This window comes from Phocoena sinus, chromosome 5 (assembly GCF_008692025.1).
Source record: "Phocoena sinus isolate mPhoSin1 chromosome 5, mPhoSin1.pri, whole genome shotgun sequence".
Lineage (NCBI taxonomy): Eukaryota > Metazoa > Chordata > Mammalia > Artiodactyla > Phocoenidae > Phocoena > Phocoena sinus.
This window is the reverse complement of record NC_045767.1, coordinates 108,889,034-108,903,003: the sequence shown is the minus strand read 5'-3', so window position 1 is coordinate 108,903,003 and position 13,970 is coordinate 108,889,034. Positions and strand designations below refer to the sequence as shown.

General features: G+C 41.4%; 1 protein-coding gene across 2 annotated transcripts in view; it reads left to right on the top strand.

Annotated features, from left to right (window-relative positions):
* Positions 1-13,970, top strand: part of FAM160A1 (family with sequence similarity 160 member A1) — a 269,946-nt gene that overhangs the window by 220,563 nt on the left and 35,413 nt on the right. For both annotated transcript variants that reach the window (XM_032632821.1, XM_032632820.1), the window contains exon 7: positions 13,571-13,738. In XM_032632821.1, the coding sequence (XP_032488712.1) occupies positions 13,571-13,738 (168 nt within the window). The remainder of the gene's footprint in view (positions 1-13,570; positions 13,739-13,970) is intronic.

The following is a 13,970-nucleotide window of genomic DNA, read 5'->3' as shown; positions in this document are numbered from 1 at the left end:
TTTGCTGTTCACGTATCTTCAAATTAATATAACTACCGTGCTAATGAAGACATCCTTAACATGGGCTGTGAAGACCACATTGGTTCTTTTATTAGTAACAGGGCAGCTGATTTCCATCTTAACACATTTATTGATTATCCTTTGGGTCCCTGCTGCTATACCAAGTGTTTTGAGAATTCACACTGTAGGTCAGACACAGTAAGTTTGCAATCTTAAAGGATGGATGAATGCATTAAGAAAATTGAGAAAGGGAATGGACTTAGTCTAGAAAAGAGGAAGCTGAGAGGTTTAATAAGAATCCTAGAATAGGATGGGAAGTTGAGTTTTGTGAGACAGCATTTCCCCATCACCACTTCTTAACGTGATGGCAGAGTAAGGCACACTTTAAATTATAGCAGCGGGAATCTTCCTGTACACTGAGGCATGCTTTCTTGATTGCAGGGACCTCCTGAGCTGCGTTGCCAAAGGAAGCTGTATAATCCCCTGATTGCCTTTGGTCGGCAACCATCAGACCTCCCTTCTTCTCTAAGCTTGCTTTCCAGGCTTCTGGAGATTCTGTGAGCCTACCCCAGGCTCCTTCCAATAAGTTTTCTTTTCTGTATAGGCCAACTCAGTTCTCCTGAGATGGTGTGGACTCAAAGGGCTGAAACAATATGATGAGAATAGTCCTGAATTACACATTGGTGCTCAAAAACTGATCAGTGACATTGTTATAGTATTTTTTTTAAACATCTTTATTGGAGTATAATTGCTTTACAATGGTGTGTTGGTTTCTGCTTTATAACAAAGTGAATCAGCTATACATATATCTCCTCCCTCTTGCATCTCCCTCTCACCCTCCCTGTCGAACCCCTCTAGGTGGTCACAAAGCACTGAGCTGATCTCCCTGTGCTATGCAGCTGCTTCTCACTAGCTATCTGTTTTACATTTGGTAGTATATATAAGTCCATGCCACTCTCTCTCTTCGCCCCAGCTTACCCTTCCCCCTCCCCGTGTCCTCAAGACCATTCTCTACGTCTGCATCTTTATTCCTGTCCTGCCCCTAGGTTCTTCAGAACAATTTTTTTTTTTTTTAGATTCCACATATATGTTTTAGCATACGATATTTGTTTTTCTCTTTCTGACTTACTTCACTCTGTATGACAGACCCTAGGTCCATCCACCTCACTACAAAAAACTCAGTTTCATTTCCTTTTATGGCTGAGTAATATTCCATTGTATATATGTGCCACATCTTCTTTATCCATTCATCTGTCGATGGACACATAGGTTGCTTCCATGTCCTGGCTATTGTAAATAGAGCTGCAGTGAACGTTGTGGTACATGACTCTTTTTGAATTATGGTTTTCTCAGGGTATATGCCCAGTAGTGGGATTGCTAGGTCGGATGGTAGTTCTATTTTTAGTTTTTCAGGAACCTCCATACTGTTCTCCATAGTGGCTGTATCAGTTGACATTCCCACCAACAGTGCAAGAGGGTTCCCTTTTCTCCACACCCTCTCCAGCATTTATTGTTTGTAGACTTTTTGATGATGGCCATTCTGACTGGTGTGAGGTGATACCTCATTGTAGTTTTGATTTGCATTTATCTAAAGATTAGTGATATTGAGCATCCTTTCATGTGTTTGTTGGCAATCTGTATATCTTCTTTGGAGAAATGTCTATTTAGGTCTTCTGCCCATTTTTGGATTGGGTTTTTTGTTTTTTTGATATTGAGCTGCATGAGCTGCTTATAAATTTTGGAGATTAATCCTTTGTCAGTTGCTTCATTTGCAAATATTTTCTCCCATTCTGAGGGTTGTCTTTTCATCTTGTTTATGGTTTCTTTTGCTGTGCAAAAGTTTTCAAGTTTCATTAGGTCCCATTTGTTTATTTTTGTTTTTATTTCCATTTCTCTAGGAGGTGGGTCAAAAAGGATCTTGCTGTGATTTATGTCATAGAGTGTTCTGCCTATGTTTTCCTCTAAGAGTTCGATAGTGTCTGGCCTTAAATTTAGGCCTTTAATCCTTTTTTTTTTTTGCGGTACGCGGGCTTCTAACTGTTGCGGTCTCTCCCGTTGCGGAGCACAGGCTCCAGATGCGCAGGCCCAGAGGCCATGGCTCACGGGCCTAGCTGCTCCGCGGCATGTGGGATCCTCCCAGACCAGGACACGAACCCGTGTCCCCTGCATCGGCAGGCGGACTCTCAACCACTGCACCACCAGGGAAGCCCGTCTTTAAGCCATTTTGAATTTATTTTCGTGTATGGTGTTAGGGAGTGTTCTAATTTCATTCTTTTACATGTAGCTGTCCAGTTTTCCCAGCACCACTTATTGAAGAGGCTGTCTTTTCTCCGTTGTATATTCTTGCCTCCTTTATCAAAAGTAAGGTGACCATATGTGTGTGGGTTTATCTCTGGGCTTTCTATCCTATTTATTGATGTATATTTCTGTTTTTGTGCCAGTACCATACTGTCTTGATTACTGTAGCTTTGTAGTATAGTCTGAAGTCAGGGAGCCTGATTCCTCCAATTCGTTTTTCTTTCTTAAGATTGCTTTGGCTATTCAGGGTCTTTTGTGTTACCATACTAATTGTGAAATTTTTTGTTCTAGTTCTGTGAAAAATGCCATTGGTAGTTTGATGGGGATTGCAATCTGTAGATTGCTTTGGGTATTTTAGTCGTTTTCACAATGTTGATTCTTCCAATCCAAAAACATGGTGTATATCTCCATCTGTTGGTATCATCTTTAATTTCTTTCATCAGTGTCTTATAGTTTTCTGCATACAGGTCTTTTGTCTCCTTAGGTAGGTTTATTCCTAGGCATTTTATTCTTTTTGTTGCAGTGGTAAATGGGAGCGTTTCCTTAATTTCTCTGTCATATTTTTCATCATTAATATATAGGAATGCAAGAGATTTCTGTGCATTAATTTTGTATCCTGCTGCTTTACCAAATTCATTGATTAGCTCTAGTAGTTTTCTGGTGGCGTCTTTAGGATTCTCTGGGTTTAGTATCATGTCATCTGCAAACAGTGACAGCTTTACATCTTCTTTTCCAATTTGGATTCCTTTTATTTCTTTTTCTTCTTCTGATTGCTGTGTGTAAAACTTCCAAAACGATGTTGAATAATAGTGGTGAGAGTGGGCAACCTTGTCTGGTTCCTGATCTTAGTGAAAATGGTTTCAGTTTTTCCCAATTGAGAACGATGTTGGCTGTGGGTTTGTCATATATGGCCTTTATTATGTTGAGGTAAGTTCCCTCTATGCCTACTTTCTGGAGGGTTTTTATCATAATTGGGTGTTGAATTTTGTTGAAAGCTTTTTCTGCATCTATTGAGATGATCATATGGTTTTTCTCCTTCAGTTTGTTAATATGGTGTATTTATTGATTTATTTGTGTATATTGAAGAATCCTTGCATTCCTGGGATAAACCCCATTTGATCATGGTGTATGATCCTTTTAATGTGCTGTTGGATTCTGTTTGCTAGTATTTTGTTGAGCATTTTTGCATCTATGTTCATCAGTGATATTGGCCTGTAGTTTTCTTTCTTTGTGACATCTTTTTCTGGTTTGAGTATCAGGTGATGGTGGTCTCATAGAATGAATTTGGAAGTGTTCCTCCCTCTACTATATTTTGGAAGAGTTTGAGAAGGATAGGTGTTAGCTCTTCTCTAAATGTTTGATAGAATTCGCCTGTGAAGCCATCTGGTCCTGGGCTTTTGTTTGTTGGATGATTTTTAATCACAGTCTCAATTTTAGTGCTTGTGCTTGGTCTGTTTATATTTTCTATTTCTTCCTGGTTCAGTCTTGGAAGGTTGTGCTTTTCTAAGAATTGTCTGTTTCTTCCAGGTTCTCCATTTTATTGCCACAAAGTTGCTTATAGCAATCTCTCATGATCCTTTGTATTTCTGCACTGTCAGTTCTTACTTCTCCTTTTTCATTTCTAATTATATTGAGTCTTCTCCCTTTTTTTCTTGATGAATCTGGCTAATGGTTTATCAATTTTCTTTATCTTCTCAAAGAACCAGCTTTTAGTTTTACTGATTTGCTATTGTTTCCTTCATTTCTTTTTCATTTATTTCTGATCTGATCTTTATGATTTCTTTCCTTATGCTAAATTTGGGGGTTTTTTTGTTCTTCTTTCTCTAATTGCTTTAGGTGTAAGGTTAGGTTGTCTGTTTGAGATGTTTCTTGTTTCTTGAGGTAGGATTGTATTGCTATAAACGTCCCTCTTAGAACTGCTTTTGCTCCATCCCATAGGTTTTAGGTCATTATGTTTTCATTGTCATTTGTTTCTAGGTATGTTTTGATTTCCTCTTTGATTTCTTCAGTGATCTCTTGGTTATTAAGTAGTGTATTGTTTAGCCTCCATGTTTTTGTAGTTTTTACAGATATTTTTCCTGTAATTGATACCTAGTCTCATAGCGTTGTGGTTGGAAAAGATACTTGATGCGATTTCAATTTTCTTAAATTAACCAAGGCTTAATTTGTGACCCAAGGTATGATCTATCCTGGAGAATGTTCCATGAGCACTTGAAAAGAGAGTGCATTCTGTTGTTTTAGGAAGGGATGTCCTATAAATATCAATTAAGTACATCTTCTTTAGTGTATCATTTAAAGCTTGTGTTTCCTTATTTATTTTCATTTTGGATGGTCTGTCCCTTGGTGAAAGTGGGGTGTTAAGGTCCCCTACTATGATTAAATTACTCTTGATTTCCTCTTTTATGGCTGTTAGAATTTGCCTTATGTATTGAGGTGCTTCTATGTTGGGTGCATAAATATTTACAATTGTTATATCTTCTTCTTGGATTGATCCCTTGACCATTATGTAGTGTCCTTCTTTGTCTCTTGTAATAGTCTTTGTTTTAAAGTGTATTTTGTCTGATATGAGAATTGCTACTCCAGCTTTCTTTTGATTTCCATTTTCATGGAATATCTTTTTCCATCCCCTCACTTTCAGTCTGTATGTGTCCCTAGGTCTGAAGTGGGTCTCTTGTAAACAGCATATATATGGGTCTTGTTTTTGTATCCATTCAGCCAGTCTGTCTTTTGGTTGGAGCATTTAATCCATTTAGATTTAAGGTAATTATCAATATGTATGTTCCTACTACCATTTTCTTAATTGTTTTGGGTCTTTTCCTTCTCTTGTGTTTCCGGCCTAGAGAAGTTCCTTTAGCATTTAAGGCTGGTTTGATGGTGCTGGATTCTCTTAGCTTTTGCTTGTCTGTAAAGGTTTTAATTTCTCTGTTTAATCTGAATGAGATCCTTGCTGGGTAGAGCAATCTTGGTTGTAGGTTTTTCCCTTTCATCTCTTTAAAGATGTCCTGCCACTCCCTTCTGGCTTGGAGAGTTTCTGCTGAAAGATCAGCTGTTAACCTTATGGGGATTCCCTTGTATTTTATTTGTTGTTTTTCCCTTGCTGCTTTTAATATGTTTTCTTTGTATTTAATTTTTGATAGTTTCATTAATATGTGTCTTGGCGTGTTTCTCCTTGGATTTATCCTGTATGGAACTCTCTGTGCTTCCTGGACTTGATTAACTATTTCCTTTCCCATATTAGGAAAGTTTTCAACTACAAGCTCTTCAAATATTTTCTCAGTCCCTTTTTTTTTCTCTTCTTCTTCTGGGACCCCTATAATTCGAATGTTGGTGTGTTTACTATTATCCCAGAGGTCTCGGAGACTGTCCTCAATTCTTTTCATTCTTTTTTCTTTATTCTGTTCTGCAGTCGTTATTTCCACTCTTTTATATTCCAGGTCACTTATCCGTTTTTCTGCCTCAGTTATTCTGCTATTGATTCCTTCTAGAGAATTTTTAATTTCATTTATTGTGTTGTTCATCATTGTTTGTTTCCTCTTTAGTTCTTCTAGGCCCTTGTTAAATGTTTTTTGTATTTTCTCCATTTCCAAGATTTTGCATCATCTTTACTGTCATTAGTTGGAATTCTTTTTCAGGCAGACTGCCTATTTCGTCTTCATTTGTTTGGTCTGGTGGGTTTGTACCTTGCTCCTTCATCTGCTGTGTGTTTCTCTGTCTTCTCATTTTGCTTAACTTACTGTGTTTGGGGTCTCCTTTTCGCAGCCTGCAGGTTCGTAGTTCCCCTTGTTTTTGGAAGTCCGTCCCTAGTGGGTAAGATTGGTTCAGTGGGTTGTGTAGGCTTCCTGGTGGAGGGGACTAGTGCCTGTGTTCTGGTGGATGATACTGGATCTTGTCTTTCTCGTGGGCAGAACTGCATCTGGTCGTGTGTTTTGGGGTGTGTGTGACCTTATTATGATTTTAGGCAGCCTGTCTGCTAATGGGTGTGGTTGTGTTCCTGTTTTGCTAGTTGTTTGGCATGGGGTGTCCAGCACTGTAGCTTGCTGGTCGTTGAGTGGAGCTGGGTCTTAGTGTTGAGATGGAGATCTCTGGGAGAGCTTTCGCTGTTTGATATTACGTGGAGCTGGGCGGTGTCTGGTGGACCAATGTCCTGAACTCAGCTCTCCCACCTGAGAAGTTCAGGCCTGACACCTGGCGGGAGCACCAAGACCCTGTCAGCCACATGGCTCACAAGAAAAGGGAGAGGAAAAAGAAAGAAAAATAAAATAAAGTTATTAAAATAAAAATAATTATTAAAAATAAAAAAATTAAAAAGTAATAAAAAAAAGAAAGAAAGAAGAGCAAGCAAACCAAAAAACAAATCCACCAATGAGAACAAGCGCTAAAAACTATACTAAAAAAACCCCAAAATGCAAAAAAAACGGACAGACAGAACCATAGGACAAATAGTAAAAACAAAGCTACACAGACAAAATCACACAAAGAAGCATACACATACACACTCACAAAAAGAGAAAAAGGAAAAAATATATATATCGTAGCTCCCGAAGTCCACCACCTCAATTTTGGGCTGATTTGTTGTTTATTCAGGTATTCCACAGAAGCAGGGTACATCAAGGTGATTGTGGAGATTTAATCCACTGCTCCTGAGGCTGCTGGGAGAGATTTCCCTTTCTCTTCTTTGTTTGCCCAGCTCCTGGGGTTCAGTTTTGGATTGGCCCCACCTCTGCGTGTAGGTCACCAGAGGGCGTCTGTTCTTTGCTCAGACAGGACGGGGTTAAAGGAGCAGCTGATTCGGGGGCTCTGGCTCACTCAGGCCGGCGGGAGGGAGGGGTACGGATGCAGGACGAGCCTGCGGCGGCAGAGGCCTGCGTGACATTGCAACAGCCTGAGGCACGCCATGTGTTCTCTCCAGGGAGTTGTCCCTGGATCACGGGACCCTGGCAGTGGCGGGCTGCACAGGCTCCCGGGAGGGGAGGTGTGGATAGTGACTTGTGCTTGCACACAGGCTTCTTGGTGGCTGCAGCAGCAGCCTTAGCATCTCATGCCCGTCTCTGGAGCTCGTTTAGGCGGTGCTCTTAATCCCCTCTCCTTGCACCCCCTCTCATTGCCCCCAAAACAATGCTCTCCTGCCTCTTTGGCAGCTCCAGACTTTTTCCCAGACTCCCTCCCAGCTAGCCGTGGTGCACTAACCCCTTCAGGCTGTGTTCACGCAGCCAACCCCAGTCCTCTCCCTGGGATCTGACCTCCTAAGCCGGAGCCTCAGCTCCCAGCCCCGCCCGCCCTGGTGGGTGAGCAGACAAGCCTCTCGGGCTGATGAGTGCCGGTCGGCAGCGATCCTCTGCGCGGGAATCTCTCCGCTTTGCCCCCCACACCCCTGTTGCTGTGCCCTCCTCCGCGGCTTCGAAGCTCCCCACTCCGCCACCCGCAGTCTCCGCCCGCCAAGGGGCTTCCTAGTGTGTGGAAACCTTTCCTCCTTCACAGCTCCCTCCCACTGGTGCGGTCCCGTCCCTATTCTTTTGTCTCTGTTTTTTCTTTTGCCCTACCCAGGTATGTGGGGAGTTTCTTGCCTTTTGGGAGGTCTGAGGTCTTCTGCCAGCGTTCAGTAGGTGTTCTGTAGGAGTTGTTCCACGTGTAGATGTATTTCTGATGTATTTGTGGGGAGGAGGGTAATCTCCACGTCTTACTCTTCCGCCATCTTGACGGTCTCCCTTGTTGTCTTTGTAGTTCTTTGTATTGCAACTAAGAAGAATCTTTCTGGAACATTAGTAACAGGAAAGGGATGGATCAAATAATCATTGGAATACTCTTCAGATCTCTACTTCTAAGCTAAAATATATTTTATTTTATTTTAAAATATATTTAGTTTCTTTGGTATTTCTGACCTGAAAGCCATGCTATGAAATACCTTTCTTAGTGATATTTGGAATATTTCAATAACAAAATTCTGTTGGATGTGGTTCAAATATAACAGATCATATACTGAATTATACTCTGATAGGTTACATTATAATGAAGTAGTAGGGTACAGATTATACACACATAGAATAGGAAGAAAGGCTCTAGAAATAATTTGTTGACTTCTCCAGGGAGAGGTTTATCATACCTCAGAGCTCCCAGCCTCCACCCACCCCGGTGGAGATTAGTCCCTATCATAGGTGATTAGTCAATCAATTAATATTTAATTGATTTAATTAATGATTATGTTTAATGTATTACAGATACATTGAGGAAATGCTGGGGAAAAGAGGCAGAGACTGGCTTTATTTTTAACATCTTTTCCTAAAGATATGTTGCTAAAGTCATTGTAGCCATCACTGTAATCTCCTCCTTCCTCAGGTGTTTTAGGAATGAACAGCAACACTTAGGGATTTTGGATGTTATGTCCACTCACGGCCCCCTGCCTGCCTCTGGCAGTGGGGTCAATGCAGTGAGTGCCTGCAGGTCGAGAAGCAGAAGGAGCCAGGCAGGAGGGAGCCTCAGTCATCAACTGCAGACTCTTTTCAGACTTGGAATCATTGAATGTTTTCTGTCATGAATTTGGCTGAAACAGTGGGGCCGCTCCCTGAGAACCAGGGTGACTGTCTTCCCGCTGTTCCTGAATGTTCCTTGTGCTCTGTATCCTTGGAGGGAAGGAGATGCATGGGAAGAGCCCATCCAGCTGCCGCCCTTGACAGCACTTGGGTGGACATGCCTCCTGCCTGTCTGTTAGCTTGTCTTTCTCTGGCAGCAGTAGGAAGGATCTTAGCCTGTGTTCCCCTGTTTCATGCAATCCAGCCTCATCTTTCCTTTCCCGCTGCTGCTTTCAGTGGGCAGAGGACCCCTGGTCTCCTTGTTTCCTGCTCTCTGGGTGGAGCTGCTGGGGCTGAGGGCTCACAGAGGACCCAGAGGAACCCTAGCTTGTCTAGTTTTCTCCTCTACACCAAAGGACTAGCCAAGGAAGGGTGGCTTCTAACTTGGAGAGGGTGCTACAGTCACCTGATCCCACTGGCTGACACCTCCCTGGGCGACAGAAGGTAGGACCCATCTGTTTGTCCCAATGTGACTAGATATCACACATACACACACACACACACACACACACACACACACACACACACACACACACACAATTAGCAGGTGGGAAATATATTTTTCAGGACAGACAATAAACCTGCCATTACAGCGAGGATTCTGGTGCTAATTTAGATGCAAATGGAATTGCCCAACTGGAGCTGATTACAGAAAGGCCAAGATGTCTATATGCTCAGTTTCCTCCTGCGCTGTGCATTAAGTGGGCATGACGGCTGGGCTTGGTTCTAGCCTTCACTTTTGAGAGAGTTTTGACTTTGTAGAAGTGGAATGTGACGCACAGTGTCAACTCCTCCCTTCCCACTCATCCCCTTTTTTCAAAGAAAACAAAACCTCTATTTTGTCCATTTCTGAGAAACTTGAAATTTTCATTAAAAAATAAAAATGCACTGTTGGAGCTCTTAGGCTCGAATAAAAAGGAGTAGACTGACTGTAAATTCTGTTCAGAGAACCGATCTCAACTCTATGTGCACTTCACCCAGGTTCAGGCCATGCTGGGTGATGGCCTGGAGTAGAAGGAACTGGTGGGGAAAGGATGACAGAAAGGACTGTGAATTTGTTGGGTTACTGCAGTACTACTTCAGTGGTTTTCAGATAGTTTTGACTGTAACTCATGGCCAGAAATTTATTTTATACATTTGCGTGTGTGTGTATTTTTTTACTGAACATGTAAGAAGTCACATACATAATATATTGTGTTACATATAGTTTGAAGAAAATATGTATACCAGAGTTTCACAAAACAGTAGTTACTCATGCTACGTGCAGTGTACTCTAATATTTTCCATTTGAATCTGGTCTAAACCATGAGTGGACCAATACATTGATCTTACTACCCACTTCTGGGTCTCAAACTGTTGTTTGAGAAACACCAGTTTAAGGGATTGGTAAAGGGCACTTGGCATGAAGGAGGACTCAGGTAAGGGCTGGTGGAGGTGGAGAAGGTGGCCAGGAAAAAGATTTCAAAGAATAGACTAAACTGGACTGGCTAGCAGTAAAATTAAGTACCTGAGTCAGGGCTCCATTCTAGAACTTGGGCTGACAAGGAAGCATGTGGAAGTGCCTAAACAGATATCCTGTTTGGGTTCATGGTTGTACCTCTCTTGTCAAGGATAATTATTTGTTTGTGGGAACCGAGTTTTCCTTAGGTCATTGCCGCCATTGCGGTCTACCTTTAAGAAGAAAGAACATATCTAAGCTTTAGCATTCTTAAGCTTTATTATTGCATATTATGTGGTAGAACCTCATTTACCGTGTCTAGTAGAATTTCTATGTAAATTCGTAGCTACCTGCAGTTCTTTATAGAACAGGTCAATAAATATTGACAGTCAGCCATAAGGCAGAAGGTCCTCCTTACATCAACAGCCGATTGTCCTTCATAATGGGACCACGAGGAGGAGGTTGCTCTCCCGTTTTGCTGGTACTTGCTCTTTGGGGCGTCAGGGGAACCTGAGTTTTACAGTCTTCCCAGCAGAGCCGCCTTCCCATGGTGGTTCATCGTTAGCTTTCAAGTGATCACACTTAGGCTCTAGTCTCTTTCTCACTAAGGAGGTTACCTATTTGGAGGATTAGAGGAAGTTTCTGAGAAGTAAGGTAATGGGGCAGGAGAAGATTTTCTGGGATAAAAGGCTTCTAAGGGCTCTGAGAATATGGAGGAGGGAAGAGATGGATAGAGAATGGAACCAGATTTTCTTGGTTGGGGTATTAGTTTAAGATGAGTGTGACCTCAATTTATAAAGACTTTGCAACTTGATGCTTAATAGAATTGGGCTTTTAATATTTATAGCATGTTATGTAAATGCCGCCCCTCCAAGTGCTTTCTTAAATCCTCTTAGCTTATAAATGACAGCTTGGATTTCTTAAAAAAAAAAAAATCTTTTCATTTATCCAGCTTAAGAGTAGTAAACAATAGATGCTTAATTCCCTTCTTTCACGCCAGGCCCTGAAGACTGAGATTTAGATTCTAAAGAGTTTATTGCTGTGCTTTTGAGCTTATCACGGTCATGCGTAACTTAAGGGGGGAAAAACTCATGCTGCATCACTGATGCAGAGGCAGCTCCTGGAATTCTGTGTGATGTGTCAGCTTAGCAGCACTCCATAGGTAAGTTGAGAAAACAGTATTGCAGGAACTACATGCAAGGCCCCTTTGGAATGATTAGTGCAAGTTGTTTTCTAGTGATCAAGATTGTTAGGGAATTAGATTTTTTGCCTAAAGGCTTTCCCCCTTAGCTATACTGGTGACATCAGTTATTCTCTAGGTCTTTATAAAGAAATATCCCCACTCACTGGGGCCTTCAGATCTCATGCAGAGAAGAAGGAGGAATTAAAAACTTAAGCTCAACTCTGGCAAATGTAAATTGCTAGGTCCTTGGGGATTATCATTTGTTCAGGAAACGCTTATTAAGTAATTTCTATGCACTAGGCTCTTTGCATTGCACTGGAGTAATAAAGAAAAAGTCACAGCTTGTGTCCCAGGCCAGTATTACAAGTGCCGTGAGCCTGGGACTAGCGAACATGGGAAAACACAGGATAGGAGCAGTTTGTTTCAGAAGCAGGGCAGCCCACGTGAAGCACTCTTCTCGAGGTAATTTATCTGCCATGCAGTTGATGCTTACCTATTTCCTTTGCTATATTTGGGCCACGGAGAGCCCTTTACAGTTGGCCAGATGACACAGGGGTGTGTTGAGTGTTTGAGGGCTCACAGGATTGGCTCTGAGCTGGGGAGCGAAGGGCTCGACGCAGTGTCGGGCCACTCACGGTACTGCCGGGTGAGCTGTCCATAGATTCTGAGTGGATTCAGAGGTCCTATAGGGGCCGTGCTTAGAATAAAGAAAACAGACAGAACTAATTTGGTAATATCTTATCTATTTGAACTCATCTATCTAGAACATCCCTAAGAACCAAGAAATTCGTAAAAGTAATTTAAGCCTTTTTGCACAGATGCACAAGGCCTATCTACACTTATATAGCAGGTCTGGACATGTGGTTTCTAAACCGATTTGTGGATTTTGAAGGCAGAAAAGGAGAGGAATGTATTTTTAAAGGAATGGCCCAGTAACAGTATGATAAAGTGACAGTTAACACTTTTAAAGGGAGGAAGAAAGAAGATGGAATACTGGAAAAGAAAAGATGTAATCACTCAAAAATTATCACCATCTGTTTCATTTAGCATCAGGTGCATTAGACTCATGGCAGGGGAGATTTCTAAGCTTTCTAGGGTATAAGGTTGGAATCTGAAATTTTGAACTGTTTCCCTGGTGATTTTCACGTACCCCTGTTTGAGTCTTCCTATATTACAGATGGCAAGGCAATTGATGACCCCTATGCTGCTTTTAGGAGGATGAAGAAACGTAATTAGCTCTTAAAATATTCCCAATAAAAATTGTAAAATTAAAATTTTGATGCTTTAAGGATCAAATCCTCAGCTCTTTGAAAAACTTGACTGTTCAGAGGGTTCTGTTTCCTGAAAGATCAACGTTTTATTACGTGGGAAAATCACACCACATAGAAAATAGTAATCTGTATTATTAAAAAAAGTCACAGTTACTTCATAAGCAGTAAACTCTTATAGCACTTTATAAATAATACTTATATATATATTATTCAGTTATAAAAATTTGGCGTACAACTTTCCAGAAACATATCTGAACATCTTGTGTGCAGCAGCATTTTGTGTCTGGACCTCTCACTTGCTATTTATTATATTATTATTTTGTTTGCTAGAGCATATATATAACCCAACTTCCTAGACAGAAAATATGTTCTTATGTTCCTAGCTCCTGTACATAGCAGGTCCCAATAAAGGTTTATTGAATGACTAATAATGAAACAAGTTGTACTGAGCTTTATAATTAATCCCTTACTGACCATGGAAATACTTTCTGTTATCTTTTTTTCTCCTTTGTGATTACACGCTAAAATCTTGATGGTGTTCGAACTGCATCTGGTGATTAGAGTCGTTGGAACACTTGAATTGCTTCTTTCTGCCTTTGCTTTTCCCTTACTGAATTAAAGGGCGGAAACAGCATGAGGTTTTGTGGAATGTGAATAGGTTATGGGCTTCAGATGAAGCTCTGAAGTGTGTTCTTGTGGCAGGCGTGTTCTTGCCTTGATGGGTTCACTGCGGTGAGGCTGGGGGCCATTGAGGAGGCATGTATCAGAGCATTGAGGGGATGCTTACCTGTGCTCACTCTGTCATTGGTCCCAGGTGACTGTGGAGGAGGTCATGACCACAACTGCATATCTGGATCTTTTTCTGCGTAGCATCTCTGAGCCAGCACTACTTGAGATCTTCCTCCGTTTTATCCTGTTGCACCAGCATGAGAACGTCCACATCCTAGATACTCTCACGAGCCGAATCAACACCCCATTTCGGGTAAGGAAGGCCCCAGAGGAAGGGAATTTATAGCTCAAGACAGATTTCAGGAGAGTTTGTTTTTGGAATAAAATTATGAATATTCTGTTTTCTTTCAGCCATTGCTTTTCTATTTGGGAAGAGATGAACTAGATAATTTGTTTTGCTATCAGGAGCCCTTCTGTCAGGGAGGTGGGAGTTACTGCCTTTCATAGGACAATTTTTCTCAATTTGTCTGGGTTGGCACTTTCTT